Raw genomic sequence first — 24,267 nt, 5'->3', positions numbered from 1 at the left:
CATCAGATGGTAGCTATTCTGGAGGGAAACCAATCAAAATTGATCATAAGCCCCTGGCTGAATATTTTACATCTGTAATATACTGATAGTTTGAAATATTATATAGAATGAATATTCTGTAAAATTAGCATGGAACTTTGATTACATTCAAAGAGACAGCTTTATATTGGGTGATAATCTTCAAATTAAACCATAAGAAATTGGATGAAATCATAAATATTGGATTCAGTGTGTCCTAGTTATTCAAAGATAAAGAAAATGGAACTTTACATTCTAAGAAAAAGCAGAGTTTGTTAGAATCAGAATATTGCAACTTAGAAAGAAGTCATTTTGCCTGTGACAATACTAGCCTCGGAAATGAGCTGTGTAACACTGCCCCTCACCAAACTTGCAATTCCTGACATTTAAGCTAATATTCCGCCTTCAAATACATGTCCAATCACCTATTGATATTTCCAATGGAATCTGCATCCACCAACAAATTAGGTAGTGTGTCGACCATTCAGCTTCTGCAGTCTGTTCACCATTCAGTATGGCTGATCTGTGCGTTCCAAATTCCATGCTTCCATCTACCTCCTCTGAAGTTAGACTCTTGTGGAAATCCCAGAATTCCTAGGGAATCAATCTGCTGGATGTTTTAAAATCAGTCAACAAATCCACCTCCAACATCTTCTGAGGCAGAATGTTCCAAATTCACACAAGACTCAGTATAAGTTACCCCTCAACTGTCCCGAAAGGACTCACCCACAAGAGAAAACATCCATGTACACCTTGTCAAGACCATTCAGATCATATAAATTTCAATTAGGTCACCCCACAGTCTTTTAAACTCAATTGGAAACAAGCTGAATTCTGAAGGGTTACCGGACTGAAAAGTTAATTCTGCTTTCTTTCCACAGATGCTGCCAGACCTGCTGAACTTTTCCAGCTATTTCTGTTTTGATCCTTACTTTCATGTTGAATTCCTCAGAGTAAAGGATGTGAGTCACACACAAACACCTAAATCCCTTTGTCCCATTGAATTCTGCAGTGATTGTATGGACAGGCTTTGAGGAATTAAATGGCAAGTTACTGCACAACTCCCAGTCTTGGACAGGTTATTGTAGACATGGTAATTACTATAATTAAGTTTTGTCAATGCTGACTTCCATGTGTTGATTCAGTGAGTGATGGTAATGCAACTGAATGTCAAAAGGAAGAGGGTGAATTCATTGTTGGAGACAGCAAGTGTTGGGATTTCTTGGCAAAGAAAACCCTCTTCTAAACTCAGGGAGAAACTGATGTGAACGTTTGAAAGAGTAAATGAAAAACATTTCAAAATTTCCTTAACAAGCTGCATACATCCGAAGCACCTGTGCATTAGTGAACTGACCACACCTGCCAGACATGCTGACCCCTGCAATATTATGCTTTATCCATTTGCCTTCAAAATAACTTATTTACCAAAGTGTTTTTCTTTTATTTAAAATCTCAAAATGTGCAGATGACAAAGCTAGGTGGGAGGTTGAGCAATGAGCAGGATGCAGAGATGTTGCAGCGTGATTACGACAAGCTGGCTGAGTGTACAAATACATGACGGACGCAATGTGAAGATATCCACTTAGGCAGCAAAAATAGGAAGGCAGATTATTATTTGAATGGCTGTAAACTGAAAGGGAGGTATGTTCAATAAAATGTGGAGTCCTAGTGCACCTGTCACTGAAAGTAAGCATACAGGTGCAGAAGACAAACTGGTCCGTTGGCGTTCGTCAAGAGAGGATTCGAGTATAGGAACAAGGACATCTTGCTGCAATTATACAGGGTGTTGGTATGGACATACCTGGAGTTTGTATGCAGTTCTAGTATTATCTGTGGAAGGATGTTCTTGCTATAAAGGAGCAAAGGTTTCCCAATTTGATTCCTGGGATTGCAGGACTAATGTATGAGAAGCGAGTGAATCAGTTAGGATTGTAATCACTGGAATTTAGAACAATGAGGGGCCAATCTCATACAAACCGGTCAAATTATAACAGGACTAGATGGTTTACATACAGGAATGATAGTTGGGAAATCCAGAACCAGGGGTCATAGTTTAAGGATAAACCTTTTAGGACTGAGATGAAGAGAAATTTCTTCACCCATTGAATGGTGAGCCTGTGGAATTCACTGCCCAGAAGGAGGTAGATATAGGTTGTCTCCAAAGGGATCAAGGAATATGGGGGGGGGGAAAAACAACAAGATTATTGAGCTTGATGATCAGCCAAAAACAGATTAGTTGAGGGTCAAATGGCCTATTAGTGTTTCAAAACCGAAAGCCAATCTCTGCCTCTTTTCCTGAGTGGAGTGAGTTTGTGAGCGTGTGTGTTATTGGGATATTTAGAGGATTAAGTATTTATCCTTCTATCTTGATTGAATTTTTCAGAGGTGGCCACAAGTGTAGATGATGACCATGCATTTGACGTAATCCACTTGGACTTCAGCAAGGCTTTTGATAAGGTCCTACGTGGGAGATTGATAGCAAAGATTGGCTAATTTGCTGTTGGCAGGAAGTGGAGGGCGATGTTTTGGGACTGTAAGTCCATGTGTCCTGCACCAGTGTCAGGGCTCTTACTGTTTGTGGTATGTATAAGTAATTTAGACTTGAATGTAGGAGAGTTGATCAGTATGTTTGAGAGATGACACAAATACTGGTCAGATGGTAAATAGTGGGGGAGGATCACCTTGGATTACAGAAAGATACAGAGTGGCTGATCAGATGGACTGATCAGTTGCAAATGAACTTCATTCCAGATAAATGTGAGGCGAGTGACTTGGGCAGGTCAAAAAAGGTAAACAGCAAGACCCTGGGGATCACCAAGGATTAGAGGGACCTTGGTGTGTCCATCTAACATTATATACCTATACCACTCCATAGGGGTAAAGTGGTTAAAGAAGCATTTAGATTATCTGTTTTTATTGGCTGAGGCAGAGTTTAAGAGCAGAGCAGTTATGCTGAAACTGAATGAAAAGTTGGTTAGGCCAGAGCTAGAGTGGTGTGTGTGTAATTCTGCAATTCACACTATAGAAGGAATGTGATTGCACTGGAGACGGTGCAGAGGGAGATTTACCAGAGCTTTACTTATGAACAGAGATTGGATAGATTGTGGTTATCTTCCTTGAAGCAAAGGAGACAGAGGGGAGACATGATTTAGATCCATAAGAGGTACAGACAGTATAGAAATCCCTTCAGAGAGATGAATAATTGGGGTATGGATTTAAGGTAAGGGGCAGGAGATGTGAGGAAACCTTTTTTCAGCCAGAGGGTGGTGGGAATTTGGATCTCACTACCCTGTAAGGGTGGGAGAGGCAGAAAGCCTCATAACAGTTAAGTATGATGTGGAGGTGCCAGTGTTGGATTGGGGTGGACAAAGTTAAAAATCACAACACCAGGTTATAGTCCAACGGGTTTATTTGGAGGCACTAGCTTTCAAAGTGCTGCTTCTTCATCAGGTGGTTATGAATCAGAATCATAAGACATGGACTTTATAAGCAACAGGATTGCACTGTCATAGAATGTAATATTAAACAAATTAAGTTCAAGTCTTTCATCTTTTAGAATGATCATGCTAGTTTCAGTTTCTTCATATGTAAATCCCAGAACTTTTCTAAAGTTACATTCTCAACATAACGTTTAACAATAGGTGCCAGCTCAGCTCAGATAATGCATTGAAGATGCGAAGTTAAAGTCTACATCCCAATGTTATGTCAGACTGATTCTATTTCCAAAGTGGGATTTACAGAATCTTACATGGATTTATGCAGTTTTTGATCAAAATAAAATGTAATTCTGCAAGTACAAATTCACCCCACAAACTTATGCATGCGTGCAGGGGAGACCAAGGGAGTGCATGCATGTGCGTGTGCAGGTGTGAGTATAAGAGAGTGTATGTATGTATCAGTGTAATGGGGGATAAGTCTGCATAGCTGCATAAATCCAAGAAAGATTCTGTAAATCCCACTTTAGAAATAGAATCAGTCTGACCTAACATTGGGACAGACAGACTTTAACTTCACAGCTTCAGTGCGTTATCTGAGCTAAGATGGCACCTAAAGTTACATTCGCAAGATAGCTTTTAAAAAGTTCTGGGATTTACATATGAAGGAACCGAAACTAGCATGATCATTCTAAAAGAGGAAAGACTCCAGCTAAATTTCTTTAATATTACATTCCATGATACTGTAATCCTGTTGCTATAAATTCTATGTTTCTGCTCCTTCGGCAACTAGGTGAAGAAGCAGCACTTAAAGCTAGTGCCTCCAAATAAACCTGTTGGACTATAGCCAGGTGTTGTGTAATTTTTAAACATTTAAATAGTATTTGGATGTACATTTGCAATGCAAAGGCATAAAAGGCTGTGGGCCAAGTGATGGAAAACAGAATTAGATTAGTTATGTGGTTGCTTTTGACGAGTGCAGATCTGATAGGCTGAAGGGCCTTTTGTTTTCCTATGCTGTAGACTTCTATGATTTTGGATGTAGGTTTGCTCGCTGAGCTTGAAGGTTCATTTCCCAACGTTTTGTCACCCTACTAGGTAACATCTTCAGTGGGTCTCAGGTGAAGTATTGCGAAACATTCCTGCTTTCTATTTATACGTTTGGGTTTCTTTGGGTTGGTAATGTCATTTCCTGTGGTGATGTTATTTCCTGTGGTGAAGTCCTGTGGTGACAGCATTTCCGGTGGTGATGTCATTTCCTGTTCTTTTCCTCAAGGGGTGGTAGATGGGGTCTAACTCAATGTGCTTGTTGATAGAGTTCCCGTCCGGTTGGAATGCCATGCTTCTAGGAATTCTCGTGCATGTCTTTGTTTGGCTTGTCCTAGGATGGATGTGCTGTCCTTTCTCATCCGTATGTAAGGATTCTAGTGAGAGTGGGTCATGTCTTTTTGTGGTTAGTTGGTGTTCATGTATCCTGGTGGCTACCTTTCTGCCTGTTTGTCCAATGTAATGTTTGTTACAGTCCTTGTATGGTATTTTGTAAATGACATTAGTTTTGCTTGTCTGTATAGGGTCTTTCAAGTTCATTAGCTGCTGTTTTAGTGTGTTGGTGGGTTTGTGGGCTACCATGATGCCAAGGGGTCTGAGTAGTCTGGCAGTCATTTCCAAGATGTCTTTGATGTAGGGGAGAGTGGCTAGGGTTTCTGAATGTGTTTTGTCTGTTTGAGTTTGCTGCTGAGAAATCTGCAGACTGTGTTCATTGGGTACCCATTCTTTTTGAATACTCTGTATACGTGATTTTCCTCTGCTCTGCGTAGTTCCTCTGTGCTGCAGTGTGTGGTGGCTCGTTGAAATAATATTCTGATGCAGCTTCGTTTGTGGATGTTGAGGTGATTGCTTCTGTAGTTCAATATTTGGTCCATATGGGTTGTTTTCCTGTAGATGCTGGTTTGAAGTTCCCGTTTGTCATCACTAAACGAAACAAATTAGAAGAAACCTTCAAGACCATCAATAATACCCTTACTGGCATAAAATTCACCAAAGAGGAGGAAAACAACAACAAACTGCCATTCCTAGATGTCAGAGTAGAGCAAACAGCCAATGGGGAATTTCAAACCAGAGTCTACAGAAAAACAACACATATGGACCAAATACTGAACTACAGAAGCAATCACCCCAACACCCACAAATGAAGGTACATGAGAACATTATTTCAACGAGCCACCACACACTGCAGCACAGAGCAACTATGTAGTGCAGAGGAAAAGCACCTATTCAGGTGTATTCAAAAAGAATGGGTACCCAATGAACACAGTCCGCAGATTTCTCACCAACAAACCCAAACAAACAGACAAAACACATCTTTCACTAGAATCTTTATTTAAGGATGAGGAAGGAAAGCACATCCATCCTAGGACAAGCCAAACAGAAACATGCACGATAATTCCTAGAAGCATGGCATTCCAACCGGAACTCTATCAACAAACATATTGAGTTAGACCCCATCTACCACCCCTTGAGAAAGAGAACAGGAAATGACATCACCAACCCAAAGAAACCAAAACATAAATAGAAAGCATGAATTTTCAGCATTGCTTTTTCTGAGGCCCACTGAAGATGTTACCTAGTAGGGTAATGAAATGTCAGGAAATGAACCTTCCAGCTCAGCGAGCAAACCTACATTCAAAACCTCAACCTGAGCTACAAATCTTCTCAAAACTCACTAACATCTCAGCAATTCAGAAAGAAGATATTTGTAGGGTAATGAAATGTCAGGAAATGAACCTTCCAGCTCAGCGAGCAAACCTACATTCAAAACCTCAACCTGAGCTACAAATCTCAAAACTCACTAACATCTCAGCAATTCAGAAAGAAGATATTTCTTTTGTTTGGCACATCAGATTGGTTTCAGGTTGGTACATCCTCATTACAGCCGCATTAAAGGCACACAGTCAATGTTATTGGATATTTGGGGAGGGGGCACAGGTCAGATTTCTGCCAAGTACGAACAAAAGAGGACCTCCATGGAAGTTTCAGATGCAGGATTTTTCCTGGCTATGTTTGGGGCATGGCTGGATGGCAGATGAAATTAACCGCTGTTAAATAGCATCCTTTTAAAATCGTAACAGCTAATTTATGTAAAAGGTACTCTTATTATACAAAAAGTAATGAAACTTGCTGCATTTTTTTTTAAACCATGCTGTGAAGGAAAGCAAATAAGCACAGACAGTTTACATTTTCTGATTAAGATCCCCAGTCCCAATTACTAACCAATGAGATCTGCTGGCATATCACAACCAAGATAGCTCCTGTTCCAGGATTCAAATATGACGTGAAAATGAGCTATGGGCAAACATTGCAGGTTTCCTGGCTGAATACAAGTGCACTCATAGGTCAATGATTTTGGAGGAGAAAAAAAAGAGAAGAATTTAAGAAGAAACATTTCATCCTCAGATTAACTACATAGGTTCATGATTGGAGAGTCCACAGGCAGAAACATGCCATTTTATTTTCATAAATAGCAGAAGGGAGGGAATGTTTTATTTTTGTTCCTTTAGTGATAATCGCAGGACAGAAAGCTAGAAGCAATTGTTGTAGAGTTGAACTGGAAACTTTACTAATGTCTTTTTCTGAAGGAATGCTGTTGAAAACATGAAGTCATACTTTGAAGGACTGTTATTGAAAACAGCAAATCGGTAATAAAATAATCAAAACAGTACAAAAAGGAAAAATGCTTAGACGCACCACTACATGGAATAGTAAAATAAATAATAAATAGGCTAAAATCTACTCAACAGTCAATGGGATAAAGACAGTGGATGTGGATAGCTGGGAACTCACTGTGTGGAACTGTTGGCAATTCTCCAAGTTTTTGCAGAACTATTTTGCAGAACATTAGCATTGCTAGCTGGGCCAGCACTTATTGTCCTTCCAAACTGCCCTGGATGTGGGGGTGGGAAGCCTTCTGAAGCTATTGTAGTCCATGTGGTACAAGTGTACCCTCTTAAAAAAAAAACAAAGCTTGTAGTTGTTTTCTATAATCATATGGCTTACTGGGCCATTTCAGAGGTCTTTTTGGAATCACGATGTGGAAGTGCTAGTGTTGGACTGGGGTGGACAAGGTCAGAAGTCACATGACACCAGGTTACAGTAAACAGGTTTATTTGAAATCACAAGCTTTTGGAACCCAGCCCCTTTGTTATGTCATAGAGTCAGAGTCAAACAGACCCTTCGGCCCAGCCCGTCCATGCCAACCAGATATCCCAACCCAATCTAGTCCCACCTGCCAGCACCCGGCCCATATCCCTCCAAACCCTTCCTATTCATATACCCATCCAGATGCCTTTTAAAATGTTGCTGTTGTACCAGCCTCCACCACATCCTCTGGCAGCTCATTACATACACACTCCATCCTCTGCATGAAAACATTGCCCCTTAGGTCTCTTTTATATCTTCCCCTCTCACCCTAAACTTATGCCCTCTATTTCTGGACTCTCCCACCCCAGGGAAAAGACTTTGTCTATTTATCCTACCCGTGCCCCTCATAATTTTGTAAACCTCTATAAGGTGACCCCTCAGCCTCCGAGGCTCCAGGGAAAACAGCCCCAGCCTATTCAACCTCTCCCTATAGCTCAAATCCTCCAACCCTGGCAACATCCTTGCAAATCTTTTTTGAGCCCTTTCAACTTTCACAACATCTTTCCGACAGGAAGGAGACCAGAAATGCATGCAATATTCCAACAATGGCCTAACCAATGTCAAGCCGCAACATGACCTCCCAACTCCTGTAATTAACACTCTGAGCAATAAAGGAAAGCATACCAAACGCCTTCTTCACTATCCTATCTACCTGCGACTCCATTTTCCAGGAGCTCTGAACCTGCACTCCAAGGTCTCTTTGTTCAGCAACACTCCCTAGGCCCTTACCATTAAGTGTATAAGTCCTGCTCAGATTTGCTTTCCCAAAATGCAGCACCTCTCATTTAGCTAAATTAAACTCCATCTGTTACTTCTCAGCTCATTGGCCCGTCTGATCAAGATCCCGTTGTAATCTGAGGGAACCTTCTTCGCTGTCCACTATACCTCCAATTTTGATGTCATCAGCAAACTTACTAACTGTACCTCTTAAGCTCACATCCAAATCATTTATATAAGGTGAAGGAGCCTGATGAAGCAGCGCTCCAAAGGTTTTGATTTCAACTAAACTTGTTGGACTATAACCTGATGTCATGTGACATCTGATTTTTGGAATCAATTACATTGCTGTGGGTCTGAAGTTGCATGTAGACCAGATCAGTTAAGAGAGCAGATATCTTTCCCTGAAGGACAGAGGTGAACCAGATTTTTTGTTTACAGCAATTGATATTAGTTTCATTGTCACCATTACTGAGCCTAGTCTCCATTCCCAGATTGTAAAGACCATGTCCTTTTATTTATAGATTGGCGCTAAAATAGCGGTTTTCTCATTTCAATGAGTGTTAGAGGATTGCTGCATGTTTTGAAACAAGTAACCTGACACTCAATGTAACCATTGTTTTACACAGCTGCTGGTTCTAGCAATCATTTAAGTGTAGTTTATAGACGAGATGGAACTGAGCTGGGTTCTGTGAAAATGAAGTTTTCATGTTGGCAAGAAGTAACTGATTGGTCTGTGGATGAATGACCAGATATTGAGAATAAAGGTCTTCTGCCTTTCAACAACTGTGTGATTGGTTCTCAGCTAGCTGAACAGCTTAGGGTGTAAACAACATCCAGAAAAGGTGATCAGATCTCCAACTCAGGAGCTGGATATCGGTTCTTTGCAGTAAGCCTTACTAGAAGGCTGAACAAAATCAGTTTACTCTTGCTCCACCAGTTGCTGTAAGCTGGAACTTTTAATTAAAAGACAGTGACCTTTCAAAAGCATGAATCAGCTACCACATTTCTCCTGCAAACTGGGGAGTGCATATGGAGAAGGAATGACATGAAGCAATATTGTGATCCACACAAAAACCATCTCAGAAGATCATGTGAACAGAGACCATTGAACTGCCTACCCCAGTTTTCCTTCCATCCATAATCCCAAACTTTCTTCCCTGTCTGCCCACATGTGTGTATACATTGACACAACGGGAAGTTTATAAGGAGACAAAAGTTTTAACTAGTAGAATTATATGTCAACTATTCATAATTGTTTACCTGCAGCTAGAGGTAATGAATAGTAATCCTTGTAAAGTACAGAAACATGGTCCATGCTTTCTGTGAACCTGGATCAGAAAATCAGGGGAGTTGAAGAATGTTTGTTTCTCAGCGCACTACCCCAATGAGGTATAACGGTATTTAAAGTCTAAAATCCTATCAGTTATGGTGGGATTGAACTAGTCCCAAGAACATTACCCTGTGCCTATACTACTAGTCCACAGTACATATTAGGTTACCAATACATCACTTTCTCACTCCAATTCCCAGTAAGATTTGTGTCCAGGTTTGTCAGGCACAATTATCTTTTCTAATTCTTAAACATTCTCAGTTTTGAAATGATTATCAGACAGCTTGCAGAGACCAAAGAGCTGAATTTTAAAACTATAGCTCACACTGGTGATACAATTCATTGGTTTGATCAATTACATTGTGGCTAAGATTTGGGAGTTCAGCAATGTCACAGAGAGGCAAGGAGAAAGTTTCAGTACTTGCACAGAACAAGGGGAAGAGCTGGGTTTCGCTCATTTTTGCTCTGCACTAAGCTGGATGCCAGAAAACTGATGCCATTTTCAACTGTTACAGGGGCTAGGAATGGAAGTATAATTCTCCATTTCAAGATCCGTTTTCAGACATAATGGCATTCTTAAAACTAGGAGCAAGGTGGCTATACAAAAACCATTTGATACTGGTTCTGGGACCATCACCACAACAAAGGGCCTCTTCACCCTCCCACTGGGAGCCCAACTACACCAGAAACTGTTGGGATACCTAAACAAAACACAGCATAGTGACTGACCTGATCACAGAACTACCAAATAGGAACAGTTTTGCTCTGCTCCAACTTTACCAACCCTACAAGATCACCCCAGAGGTTTTAGTGTTCACAGTCAAATACACTGAACACAACAAAAAAAAAAAAAATGCTGATCCTTTGTTCATGACCCTGCTCACATCATGTAGCAGTTTAATCAGAGACCTGAAGGGAAGTTTGAGAATTACTTCATAATGGGAGTTATGGTGCTGGTGGACATGACCCTCTCCTTCACTAAAACCTGTTTTCTCAACTGTAGAAATATATGGAACATCACGGAAATATGCTTTCAATATATACAATAATTGTCTAGTTGTCAACAGTCCATCAATTCAAGGATGACACTCTTTTAGGATCTCTGCTCGGAGTCTTCAGTTGAGTAAACAGACAGATCTAGGGCAAATGGTACAGAACATAGATAGTAGGACCTGGATGCACAACATTTGCTTCTCTTTCCCTGTCTCAATTTATCACCATAAATAGCAAGTATTTGCAAAGATTTCTTACATTGATATGGTATCTCACACTTTGATATGCAAGACAACAATTGACAGTGTTTAACGGAGGAAAACATTACTGGCAGCATGACATGAGTCTTGGTGGTGAAAATGATGATTATAGAATACAATGTATGCAGCACAGTAAATGGATTCCAGCCAATGTAGCACCATGAGATAATGGCAGAAAGAAACTGGCCTTTGGAGTGCTTCAGATTATTAATAAAGGATACAGTTTCTCAGATCTGATGCGATTCAAGATTAGAGTTAAGATTATGCCTCAGTTTGAAAAGGTTGCCTTCTTTCTTACCTCAATTTCTGTGGCCTCTGCATGATTTTCAATTATCTCCACATATTGCCTCTTTATCAATGGTTCCTCAGTAACCACTGTCTCTTCAGCAATGTCAGTTGCTGGAACAGTCAAAACTAGAACACAGAAAAAGGTTACAAAAGAGAGAAAAAAAATTTCAGAAATAATTCAAGACAGGTCGACGACGGTCAAGCAGTGGATGTGGTGTACATGGACTTCAGCAAGGCATTTGATAGGGTTCCCGAAGGTAGGTTCATTCATAAAGTCAGGAAGTATGGGATACGGGGAGATTTGGCTCTGGATTCAGAATTGGCTGGCTGACAGAAGGCAGAGAGTGGTTGTAGATGGAAAGTATTCTGCCTGAGGGTCAGTGTTGAGTGGGGTCCCGCAGAGCTCTGTTCTTGGGCCTCTGCTCTTTGTAGTTTTTACTAAATGACTTGGATGAGGAGGTAGGGGGGGTTAATAAATTTGCAGATGACACAAAGGTTGGGAGGTGTCATCAATAGTATAGAGGGCTATTGCAGGCTGCAGCGCGACATAGACAGGATGCAGAGCTGGACTGAGAAATGGCAGATGGAGCTCTACCTGGATAAATGTGAAGTGATGCATTTTGGAAGGTCAAACTCGAAAGCTGAATATAGGATTAAAGACAGGATTCTTGGCAGTGTGGAGGAACAGAGGGATCTTGATGTGCAAGTACATAGATCCCTCAAAGTTGCCACCCAAGTGGATAGGGTTGTTCATAAAGCATATGGTGTTTTGGCTTTCATTAACAGGGAGATCGAGTTTAAGATCCGCAAGGTTTTGCTGCAGCTCTACAAGTCCCTGGTGAGACCACACTTGGAATATTGTGTCCAGTTCTGGTTGCCCTACTATAGGAAAGATAGAGGCTTTGGAGAGGGTGCAAAGAAGGTTTACCAGGATGCTGCCTGGACTGGAGGACTTGCCTTATGAAGAAAGGTTGAATAAGCTCGGACTTTTCTCTCTGGAGAGAAGGAGGAAGAGAGGTGACCTGATCGAGGTATACAAAATAATGAGAGGAATAGATAGAGTCAACAGCCAGAGACTTTTCCCCAGGGCAGGATTGACTGGTACGAGAAGTCATAGCTTGAAGATATTAGAAGGAAGGTATAAAGGAGATGTCAGAGGTAGGTTCTTTATGCAGAGAGTTGTGAATACATGGAATATGTTGCTAGCTGTGGTGGTGGAAGCAGAGTCATTGGGGACATTTAAGTGACTGCTGGACATGTACATGGATAGCAGTGAGTTGAGGGGTGCATAGGTTAAGTTACTATATTTCACATTAGGATTAAACCTCGGCACAACATCGTGGGCCAAAAGGCCTGTTCTGTGCTGTACTTTTCTATGTTCTATGTCCTAATGTTCAGAAATATTAGCACTTAATTTTAAATGGTTGCAAGTTAGAGTTCAACTAAACTGAACTTTAAATACTTCATATACTGAAATGCTTAATGCGTAGAGTGATCCCTAACAAAATTCTTTGAAACATTCAAGTGCATTTTCTCAGTAATCAGCAAGTGTAGCCATAGAATGAACTGCAAGCTCAAGTTCAGGGTGTAATAGTGCCTGTGCTCTACCTGTTCAATTATCTGGGAATGCCCAGCTTTGTAATATTTACCTTCCGTATATAACCAAAGAAAGAATACTGGAAAAACAAACACAATCAACTTTTGCTCACACTAGTATTTTATCCATAGAATTCCTACAGTGCAGGGGGAGGCCGTTCAGCCTATCAAGTCTGCACCAACTGTCTGAAGAAATTCCCATCCAGATCCACCACCACAACTTCCAAGGGGTTTTTACCATGACTAATCCCCCTAGCCTCCAAATCCATGAACACCATGGGACAAGTTACCATTTCCAATCCACCTAACCTGGACATCTTCTGACTGTGGAAGAAATCAGAGCACTCTGCAGTAACCCATGCAGACACAGGGTGAACATGCAAACTCTACACAATCACCCAAGGCTGGAATTGAACCCAGCTCCCTGGTGCTGTGAGGCAGCAATGCAAATAATTACTCACCTTGTTGTCCATCTTGCATTGTGACGATGATTGGTTGATTCATGCCATCACTGGCTGCCTGTAAGTTGCTCAGTTGAACATCATCAGTAACGATGGTAATCACTTGCTGACCTCCACTGCTGACCACTTGTTGAATTGCACTATCCACTGAGTCTGCTGTCACTACTTCTTCTGTGGCAACTGCTGAAGTAAAGCAAAAATAGTATTAATTTATAATCTCAAATTTTGGAAACTGCTGCTTCCGACCTGGAGATTTCAGGTAACAATAATCAAAACCTAGCAATTCTTTTTATGAATTAACTTTGCAGAAACAGCCAAGCGAAGTTTTCAAGAAGACTGGAAACTGTTACTATTACTTAAATACTGCAGAAACCTGACTTGAATTTGTTTTCCTCAGATTCTGGTATCTGTCAATGTATGGCTTGCAGTAATCCAGCTTTGTCAACTGGAAAATGAGAGGGAGAGAAATCACGTTCTGTTCTTTGTCTCGAGGATTAGCCTTTTTTAAAGATAAAGAGAAAGCACTCTGTTGAGAATCTTATGTTTTGTGTGTGTGGAAATAAGGGAAATAGTTTTGATTCCAGACCATGACTTAGATGTTGGTAGCAGTTGCCATTTGCTTTAGAAACAACTTTTATTTAATTTGAGTTTATTAAAGAAACCTGATGGATATTTATTCTGGATATTGGTACAAGAGAAGAAATGACCATTTTGATAACTGAATCAACACATTCACACTAATAGTATAACTGGAAGATTAGTAAATTGGACTGGTCATAAAAATACTGCAACTGCAAGAGCAGGTCAGAGACTACGAATACTGCAGGAAGGAACTCACCTCCCGATTCCCCAGAGCCTGTTTATCATTTACAAGGCACATGTCAGGTGGGTTATGAAATAGTCTCCACTTGCCTGGATGGGTGCAGCTTCAAAAACACTCAAAAAAAACTTGACACTATCCAAAACAAGGCAACCCACTTGATTGGCACTACATCCACAAACATTCACTCCCTCCACCACTGATGCTCAGTAGCAGCACTGTGTACTACCCGCAAGATGCACTGCGATAGTTAAAGTTAAAATTAACTAAAGTTCTTTCCAACTGCAACACGACCTGCCGGTTTGGACAGTCCGTTCTTCTATGACGTGATGGTTGCTGTCTTGTGCAAGCCTGCGTTTTAGGAAAATCGCGCTTTAGATGTAATCATATTACAGCCAACATGCATTTTAAAAGTTCACACTTTAGAAAAAGCATCCTCAATTTGTCAATGTTGTAGTGAAATTGTATTGACGAAACACGCATTATAGCAGAATGACCTGTTCCTGGTCTTGACCAACAAAGGCAAGCACTCCGTTTGCCTTCTTCACCACCTTATCTACTCACGTTGACAATTCCAGGGATTCCTTTGTATGTTAATGCTTTTAAGGGTTCTACCATTTACTGTGTACTTCCCTCTTGCCATACCTTCCAAAATGCATCACAACCAGATTAAACTCAATCTGCTATTTCTCTTCCCGAGTCTCCAGCCTACCTACATTCAGCTGTATCCTCTGGTAATCCTCACTATTCACAGCGCCCCCAATCTTTGATTTGTCTTCAAAGTTCCGAATCACACCACCTACATCTCCTCCAGATTATTTAAATATACTACAAATCACAGGTGTCCTAACACTGATCCCTGCAGAACACCACTGGTGACAGATCTCCAGTCAGGAAAACACTCTTCTATTGTTATTTTGTTTTCAATTTCCAAGCTAGTTCTGCATTTATCTGACTTCACACTACAGGTCTTGTGTGACTTCACCTTGTGTAACAGCCTGGGAGAAAGTGAGGATGCAGATACTGAACATCAGAGCAGACAGTGTGTTGCTGGAAAAGTACAGGTCAGGCAGCATCCGAACTGCAGGAGAATCAATGTTTCAGGCAAAAGTCCTTAATCAGGAATTCCTGATGAAGCACTTAAGCCCAAAATGTTGATTCTCCTGCCTCTCAGATGCTGCCTGACCTGCTGTGCTTTTCCAGTACCACACTCTCAACTTCTGTAACAGTCTGCATCACAGACCTTGGCACAGGCCTTGCTAAAATCCATATAGACAACATCTATTGTCCTGCCATCAATCATCTTTGTCACTTCCTCAAAAAATTCAATCAAGTTTGAGACACAACCTCCCGTGCACAAAGCTGTGCTGCCGATCAAAAGTACTTACCCTGTTCTAGGAAATAACCCCACATACACTATGATCTCATTTTCTAGGCTGCCTTTGCCAATCTGACTTTTCCAATCAACAAGTTGATCGAAGCCACCAATAAGATCACTGTGGTACATTTCTTGCATGGCACAATTACCTCGATCCTGTTTGTTCTACACTGTAACTACTGCAATGAGACCTATAAAAGGAGTGTAGAAAAGATGTCTTATCTTTAGTATTTCTTATCCCTACCCAGAGTCAGATGCAAAATATAATTGAGAACCAAGAACAATTCATAAAAGGTTTTGGTGGCAGGCAGCCAACATAAAACATGAATCTTAAAGTATTCTATATGCACATCAACATTAAAAGGATGGTAAAAGGAACAGCAGGGACAATTAGGGATCAGAAAAGTAGACAGGGAGATAAGAAGTTGGCTGAGGTATTAAATGAATACTCTGCACCAGTCTTTTAAAAAAAAGGAGGTAGATGCTACCCAGGCCATGGTGACAGAAGAGGAAGCTCTATCAACAGAAGAGTTAAAAATTGATAAGAAGGATGTGTTGGACTGGCTGTTCGTACCCAAAGCTGGTAAGAGACTGGGACTGGCTGTGATGCATCCAAGAATATTGAAGGAATCCACAGTCAAAATTGCAGGGGCACCAGCAATAACCTTACAGTCTTTCCTAGACCTGACGAAAGTGCCAGAAGACTGCAGATTGAGGACTATACATGCTTGTTTGAAAAAGGTTGTAAGAATAAGGCCATTTATTACACACCAGTTTAATTTTGGTGGTGGGGAAGCTTCTAGAAATAATTATGTGGGACAAAATTGGTAGTCGTGTGAAAAAAGCTAAGCTACTTTCAGAAGTTGATTGGAGTCAACTGTTTGCAGGTAAGGGGATGACTGACAAGTGAGAGGCTTTCAAAAGTGAGATAACAAGAGTTTAGAGGCATTATAGAGTCATAGAGATGTACAGCATGGAAACAGACCCTTCGGTCCAACCCGTCCATGCCGACCAGATATCCCAACTCATTCTAGTCCCACCTGCCCATATCCCTCCAAACCCTTCCTATTCATATACCCATCCAAATGCCCCTCAAATGTTGCAACTGTACCATCCTCCACCACTTCCTATGGCAGCTCATTCCATACCCGTACCACCCTCTGTGTTAAAAGGTTGCCCCTTAGGTCTCTTAAATCTTTACCCTCTCACCCTAAACCTATGCCCTCTAGTTCTTGACTCCCCGACCCCCGGGAAAAGACTTTACCTATTTATCCTATCCATGCCCCTCAATTTAGTGAACCTCTATAAAGTAACCCCTCAGCCTCCGATGCTCCAGAGAAAACAGCCCCAGCCTGTTCAGCCTCTCCCTATAGCTCAAATCCTCCAACCCTGGCAACATCCTTGTAAATTTTTTCTGAACCTTTTCAAGTTTCACATCTTTCTGATAGGAAGGAGACCAGAATTGCATGCAATATTCCAAGTGGCCTGACCAATGTCCTGTACAGCTGCAACATGACGTCCCAACTCCTGTACTCAATACTCTGACCAATAAAAGCAAGCATAAAATAAAGTAAAGCATACCAAACGCCTTCTTCACTATCCTATCTACCTGCAGCTCCACAAGAAGGGCAAGGCTGGTAAGAATAGGAACAATAACGGAATAAAAATATTAAGGCTCTGGTCAAGAATAAAAAAATCATATTAGGTATAGACAACTGAGATTAAGTGAATCTCTTGAAGAGTATAAAGAGTGTAGGGGCATTCTTAAGAGGGAAGTCAGGAAGGCAAAAAGGGGACATGACAAAACCTTAGCAGATAAGGTTAAGGAGACTTGACAAGTACATTAAGAGCAAAAGAGCAATTAGGGAGAGAATAGGGCCCTTAAAGATCAATGAGGTCATCTATATGTAGAACCACAGGAGTTAGGAGAGATATTAAATGAATATTTTGCATTAGTTTTTATTGTGGAGACAGACATGGTGGCTAGGGAACTCAGGGATGCCTTGAAAATAGTCCTCATTACTGAAGAGATGCTGCTGGAGATCTTAAAACACAAAGATAGATAAATCTCCAGGACCTGATCAAGTGTTTCCCAGGACATTGTGGGAAGTTAGGGAAGAAATTGCAGAGTCCCTAGCAGAGATAGGGTGAGATGCCAAAGGACTTGAGGGCAGTTAATGTTGTGCCTTATTTAAGAAATACTCTAAGGAGAAGTCTGGGAACTATAGACCAGTGAGTCTGACATCAATAGTGGCTAAGTTGTTGGAGAACATTCTGAGAAGTGCTGGACTTTTTATCTCTTTACTTCTCAAATGATTTTTCCTAAGAACCTGTACTCAAAGAATCTATGCCTAAGACGGCTCCATAGGTGGCAATTTTCACTATACTCCCATCAATGAATGAGACAATAAAACTAATTCAAGTCAATTGGTGATATAGTCAAATGTGAGGGTGCTTATCTAAGATTACAAAAGGATCTTAATCAATTGGGCCAGTGGCTGAGGATTGGCAGATGGAGTTTAATTTGGATAAATGTAAGGTATTGCATTTTGGTAAACCAATTAAGGGCAGGACTTAAACAGTTAATGGTAGGGTCCTGGGTTGTGTTGTCAAACAGAGACCTAGGTGTTCAGATACAGTTTTTTGAAAGTTGCATCACAGTTAGACAGGGTGGTTAAGAATGTATTTAGCATGCTTGCCTTCATTGCTCAGACCTTTGAGTATAGCAGTTGACCGTTGAGGTTGTTAGGATGTTGGTGAGGCCTCTTAGAGAGTACGGTGTACAGTTCTAGTTGCCCTACTATAGGAATGATATTATTAAATTGGAGAGGGTTCAGAAAAGATTTACCAGGATGTTTCTGGGACTGGAGGGTTTGGGTTATAGGAGAGGCTGGGACTTATTTTACTGGAGCGTAGAAGGTTGAAGGGTGATCTTATAGGTGTTTATAAAATCATCAGGGACATTGGAGATAAATAGCAAATATCTTTTCCCTAGGTAGGGGAGTTAAAAGCTAGGGTGACGTGTTTTTTTGTTAAAAAGGTGAGAGGAGGAAGATTAAAAAGGGACCTGAGGGGCAATGTTTTTCCACACAGAGGTTGGTTCGTATGTCAAATTAACTGCCAGAAGAACTCATAGATGCAGGTACTACTAAAACATTTAAAAGACATTTGGACAGGTACATGAATATAAAATGTTTAGAGGGATATGGACAAAATGCAGGCAAGTGGGACTACTTACCCTGCAGGTCCTTTTAAAATCTTCCCCTCTCGCTTTAAACAGATGCCTTCTAGTTTTGGACTTCCCTACCCTGGGGAAATAGACGTTGGCTCCTGACCCTATCCATGCACCTCATCATTTTATAAACCTCAATAAAGGTTACCCCTCAGCCTCTGACGCTCCAGGGAAAAAAGCCCCAGCCTATTCAGCCTCTCCCTATAGCTCAAACCCTCCAAATCTAGACAACATCCTTGTAAGTAGTTTCTGCACTCTCCCAAGTTTAATGGCATCCTTTGTATAGAAGGCCGACTGGAATTATATGCAGTATTCTGAAAGTGGCCTCACCAATGTCCTGTACAGCCGCAACAGAAGATCCCGACTCATTTACTCAATGTACTGGCCAATAAAGGCAAGCATACAAAATGCATTGTTCCAAAAAAAGGCACACTTTTTAAAATCATGAATCAACAAACACACCACTTCCCTGTGATGTCAATATTTATTTGTTTTCCCAAATAATAGACCCCTAAAGCTGCAGCTATTAAACTAGAACTCCCGTCCCTTTGCTCAGTTCAATCTGAAGAATATAGCCTTATAAACTATAAATGAGAAAACGACCTTACAAACAATGAACAAAAACAATCCAGAAAGCATCTTTGCCCCTCTGCATCAAATTCCCATGATGCTCCAAATTTCCAGAAACAGAGTGTCTGGCTGTGCCTTACTCAGATATGCTCTCTCCTGACTGCTCATGAAACTTAGTGATGTTCCCTCCTGTCTTTTCTATCTATGCCCCTCAATTTTACACATCTCAATCATGACTCCCCTTTGTCGACCCTGCTCCAGGGAAACATGCCCAGTCTATCCAACCTCTCTCTTTAAACTTTCCAGACCAGCAACATCCTAGCAAATCTCCTCTGTCCCCTGTCCAGTGCAATCTTATAATGTGGATTCCAGAACTGCACACAACTGCTTTGGCCTCAACCATTTTCTGTGATACAGAATTCCACAGATTCACCACATTTTGGATGAAACAATTTCTCCTCATCTCAGCATTATCTTTCCTACATTTACCCAATCTAATCCTGTTGGAATTCGATAGGTTTCTAGGAGATGCACACTCAATCTTTTAAGCTCCAGTGAATACAAGTCTTAATTGATTCAATCTCTCTTCATAGATTATTTGAATAAAATAGCAGATAAGCAAGTCTGCTTAAAGAAAAACCCCAGTATCTCTCAGTGGGCTGGAAATAGATGAAGCACAGTTTTTAATCTATAAAGGCCATCCTCACTTATTTCTTAAGTGCAGAGACTGCTCATCATATTTACTCTCAAAGTGAGGTCCATTCACTTCTGAATCAGCAGGCATATAGGTGTCCTCATCATTCGAAAGTCTGGTATTCGCAAACGAAAAGCAAGCCCTTCTGTAACTCCTCACTGTGTAAAAATCAAGGGATGGATTAGATCATTTTCAATGAGTGTGCGAACTAAACTATATTGTTAAGACTTACATCAGTAAAACTTCCTTTCTTAAACTATTTAGTGTTTTTTTTTAAAGTATTAAAAAGATAACAATGCTACAATATAACATTTAATTCTCATAACTACTCAGAAAACTATACTATTGAGAATGTCAAATCTAATCTATGGCATATGTGAAATGAAAATTATGTAACTCTAACGGATGGAAGAGAATGTTACACTAAAATAATTTATTTATTGAATATAGCAAAAAAAGACAATGCAAAAGAAAAACTAAGAAGTTTTACTTTGTGAAGTCTGAATGGTTTCCTCATACATAGCCCAGAACATTTAGAGAGTCAGATGTTCAGCATGGAAACAGACCCTTCAGTCAAACTTGTCTACACTGACCAGATATCCCAACCCATTCTAGTCCCACCTCCAGGACCTGGCCCATAACCCTCAAAACACTTTCTATTCATATATTCCTTGGGGCGGCATGGTGGCTCAGTGGTTAACACTGCTGCCTCACAGCGCCAGGGACGCAGATTCGATTCCAGCCTCGGGTGACTGTTTGTGTGGAGTTCGCACATTCTCCCTGAATCTAGGTGGGTTTCCTCCCACAGTCCAAAGATGTACAAATCAGGTGAATTGGCCATTCTAAATTGCCTATAGTGTTCGATGCATTAGTCAGAGGGAAATTGGTCTGGTGGGTTGCTCTTCAGAGGGTCAGTGTGGACTTGGTGGGCCGAAGGGCCTGTTTCCACGCTGTAGGGAATCTAATCTAATCATATATTCCTCTTTTGTTATTTGAATATATGCAGCAGTGTTAAATTTAGAGCGGAAAGATAATTGTTAATGTTTGCCATCATGGAATATCTGGTTATTTAGTGATCTATATTAAGACAAAAGAAATTCATTACCCATTTCTGAATACTATTTACACACATAAAGCATCTTAACATTCCATTGGTTAACAGCATAAATTCAAATGTGCCTTTCAACTATATTAAATCTTTCAAAGAAGGAGATTTAAATGAAGACAGAGAAGGCTGTACCTTATGCAAGTGGCTCATCAACTAAAGGTCATAGATTTAAATATCATTGACAAATATTCTAGCTGGGACAGGAGGAGAAACCTTTTAGTGTTGTCTGGATCTAGAATGATTTACCCCAGAAGAAAAGCTGGAGGTGACAGATACAGGATCTGAAAAGGGTGAGGAATCAAGGACAAAGATGTCACACCAGGCGTTGCTGCTGACTAAAACAGCGAGCGCAATATGTTAAGTAGTCGTCTTTATTGCCAATTTACATCATCATATGATTACATTACATCCCTTACAATGTGGAAAAAAACAGGTGCTTTGGTCCAACAAGTCCACATTGACCCTCCAAAGAGTAACCCACCCAGACCCATTCCTCTGCCCTACATTTACCCCTGACTAAGGCACCCAACACTATGGGCAATTTAACATGGCCAATTCAGCTGACTTGCACATCTTTGGACTGTGGGAGGAAACTGGAGCACCTGGAGGAAACCCACGCAGACACTGGGAGAACATGCAAACTCCACACAGACAGACAGTCACCCGAGGCTGGAACTGAACCTGGTTCCCTGACGCTGTGAGGCAGCAGTGCTAACCCTTGAGCCATATATGCAAAGCCAAAAGCTACATTAAAGCTTAAACTTAGTTACTAAAGTGCAAGGATTTGAATAAGCTACACCTAAAAAGATATTTAACAGATGTTATTTTCCTCAAGGGGTACTTTTTTCAAGTTTTAAATTGCAGCCAGGAGATAGTATAAAGGTAACCATGTACAAAAAGCTCTTACAAATGCTAAAGTGGTTCTACATTGCTGTTCTCAGGGAAACATTTCAAGACATGGACACGGTTCTGCACTTTAATTAACATGCAGGAGACCCCACTTACTGTACTTTACCTCTGTAAAATGCAGCACTAATTGCTGGCATTCGTTAATAAAAAGTGAGACCCCATTGTACTTTAATGGCTAGCAGCACCACTGCAACAAAGCAGCCCTTACAGTCACCTGAGAACAACTAGGAAAAGGGTGAACCTGTGGAATTCTCTGCCACAAGAAGTGGCGGAGACCAAAACATTAAATGTTTTCAAGTAGTAGTTAGATAAAGTCCTAAGGGCTACAGGAATCAAAGCGTATGGAGCGAAAGCAGGAACTGGGTTCTCAATTGAATGATTAGTCATGATCATATTGAGTGGCAGAGCAGGTTTGAAGGGTGAAATAGCCTATACCTGCTCCCATTTTCTATACTTTTTTTAAAAAAAAGATTAGTGTGGAAACAGGCCCTTCGGCCCAACAAGTCCACACCGATCCGCCGAAGTGCAACCCACCCAGACCCATTCCCTTAGATTTACCCCTTCACCTATTACTATGGGCAATTTAGCATGGCCAATTCATCTGACCTGCACATCTTTGGATTGTGGGAGGAAACCGGAGCACCCGGAGGAAACCCACGCAGACACGGGGAGAATGTGCAAACTCCACACAGTCAGTCACCGGAGGCGGGAATTGAACCCGGGACTCTGGTGCTGTGAGGCAGCAGTGCTAACCACTGTGCCACCGTGCCGCCCACATGTTTTAACGTATTCTAAATTCCAGCCTCGCCAGCCACACCTACATAAGAATTATCGTATATACTCATGTAAAAGTCAACTCCTTAATTTTGGCCAAAGAAATCTTGAATTTTCCATATATCTCGTGTAAAGGTCGACCCTACTATATTGCATTATAAATATCTTACAAAGAAAACTGTATGTTCCCATTAACCCACTTAAACGAAATTGCATTCATTCATTCATAGTGGTAACTCTACTCATCACTTTGTTTACTTTCCTATACTGCATCTCTGTTCAATCATAACTCTACTTACTGCACCTAGTTTACTACAGCACACTTGGATTGATTCATTCATTCAGACCGGTACGAAGTCTATCAGTACTTATCGCACTTTGTTCACTATACATTCAAACGTTAATATCGTTAAAATGTTAATCATTTTAATTGCACCATCATATCAGAATAAAAGTGAGACATATTAGCTACATATATCTTTAATTCTTTGACAAATGTGTTAATGTTGCTGAGGTTCATAACGTATGAGTGTAAATGGGAAGGAAACAAAAGAATTTGGCAGGAAAATTCAAGGTGCTTACACATTCAGAATTTAATAAATGTTTCATTTTAAGTGTGCCATTATAGCAGGCCATGAATGTTGAACAATGTGATTTTGCAGGATTTCACCTGGACACCCCGTGCTGGCCTCCTACCTACCCTCGACCTCTTCATAGCAAACTGCCGCCGCGATATTAACCGCTACCTGAACTCCCACACTCCTCCCACCCACTCCAACCTCTCACCCTCGGAACGCGCAGCCCTCCACTCCCTCCGTTCCAACCCCAACCTCACCATCAAACCAGCTGACAAGGGAGGCACAGTAGTAGTTTGGCGCACTGACCTTTACACAGCTGAGGCCAAACGCCAGCTCGCAGATACCTCCTCCTACCGTCCCCTTGACCATGACCCCACCCCCCACCAACAAACCATCATCTCCCAGACCGTCCATAACCTCATCACCTCAGGGGACCTCCCATCCACCGCCTCCAACCACATAGTCCCACAACCCCGAACCGCCCGTTTCTACCTCCTGCCCAAAATCCACAAACCTGACTGCCCCGGACAACCCATCGTCTCAGCCTGCTCCTGCCCAACCGAACTCATCTCCTCCTACCTCGACACGGTCCTGTCCCCATTAGTCCAAGAACTCCCCACCTACGTCCGTGACACCACCCACGCCCTCCACCTCCTCCAGGACTTCCGCTTCCCCGGTCCCCAACGCCTCAGCTTCACCATGGACATCCAGTCCCTGTACACCTCCATCCCCCATCACAAAGGACTCAAAGCACTCCGCTTCTTCCTTTCCCGCCGTACCACCCAGTACCCTTCCACCGACACCCTCCTTCGACTGACCGAACTGGTCCTCACCCTGAACAACTTTTCTTTCCAATCCTCCCACTTTCTCCAAACAAAAGGAGTAGCCATGGGCACCCGCATAGGCC

At 41.4% G+C, this 24,267-nt stretch overlaps 1 protein-coding gene across 1 annotated transcript in view; it reads right to left on the bottom strand.

Moving 5' to 3' along the window:
- gabpb1 (GA binding protein transcription factor subunit beta 1) overlaps positions 1-24,267 on the bottom strand; it is a 75,693-nt gene that overhangs the window by 15,965 nt on the left and 35,461 nt on the right. Inside the window, exons 6-8 of the mRNA XM_043673971.1 lie at positions 20,042-20,149; positions 13,298-13,480; positions 11,251-11,366 (exon numbers count right to left, since the gene is read on the bottom strand). Coding sequence (XP_043529906.1) covers positions 11,251-11,366; positions 13,298-13,480; positions 20,042-20,149 — 407 coding nt within the window. The remainder of the gene's footprint in view (positions 1-11,250; positions 11,367-13,297; positions 13,481-20,041; positions 20,150-24,267) is intronic.

The sequence above is a fragment of the Chiloscyllium plagiosum genome, chromosome 32 (genome assembly GCF_004010195.1).
Source record: "Chiloscyllium plagiosum isolate BGI_BamShark_2017 chromosome 32, ASM401019v2, whole genome shotgun sequence".
Taxonomy (NCBI): domain Eukaryota; kingdom Metazoa; phylum Chordata; class Chondrichthyes; order Orectolobiformes; family Hemiscylliidae; genus Chiloscyllium; species Chiloscyllium plagiosum.
Note: the sequence above shows the minus strand (reverse complement) of the source record. Positions and strands in the feature narration are given on the sequence as shown.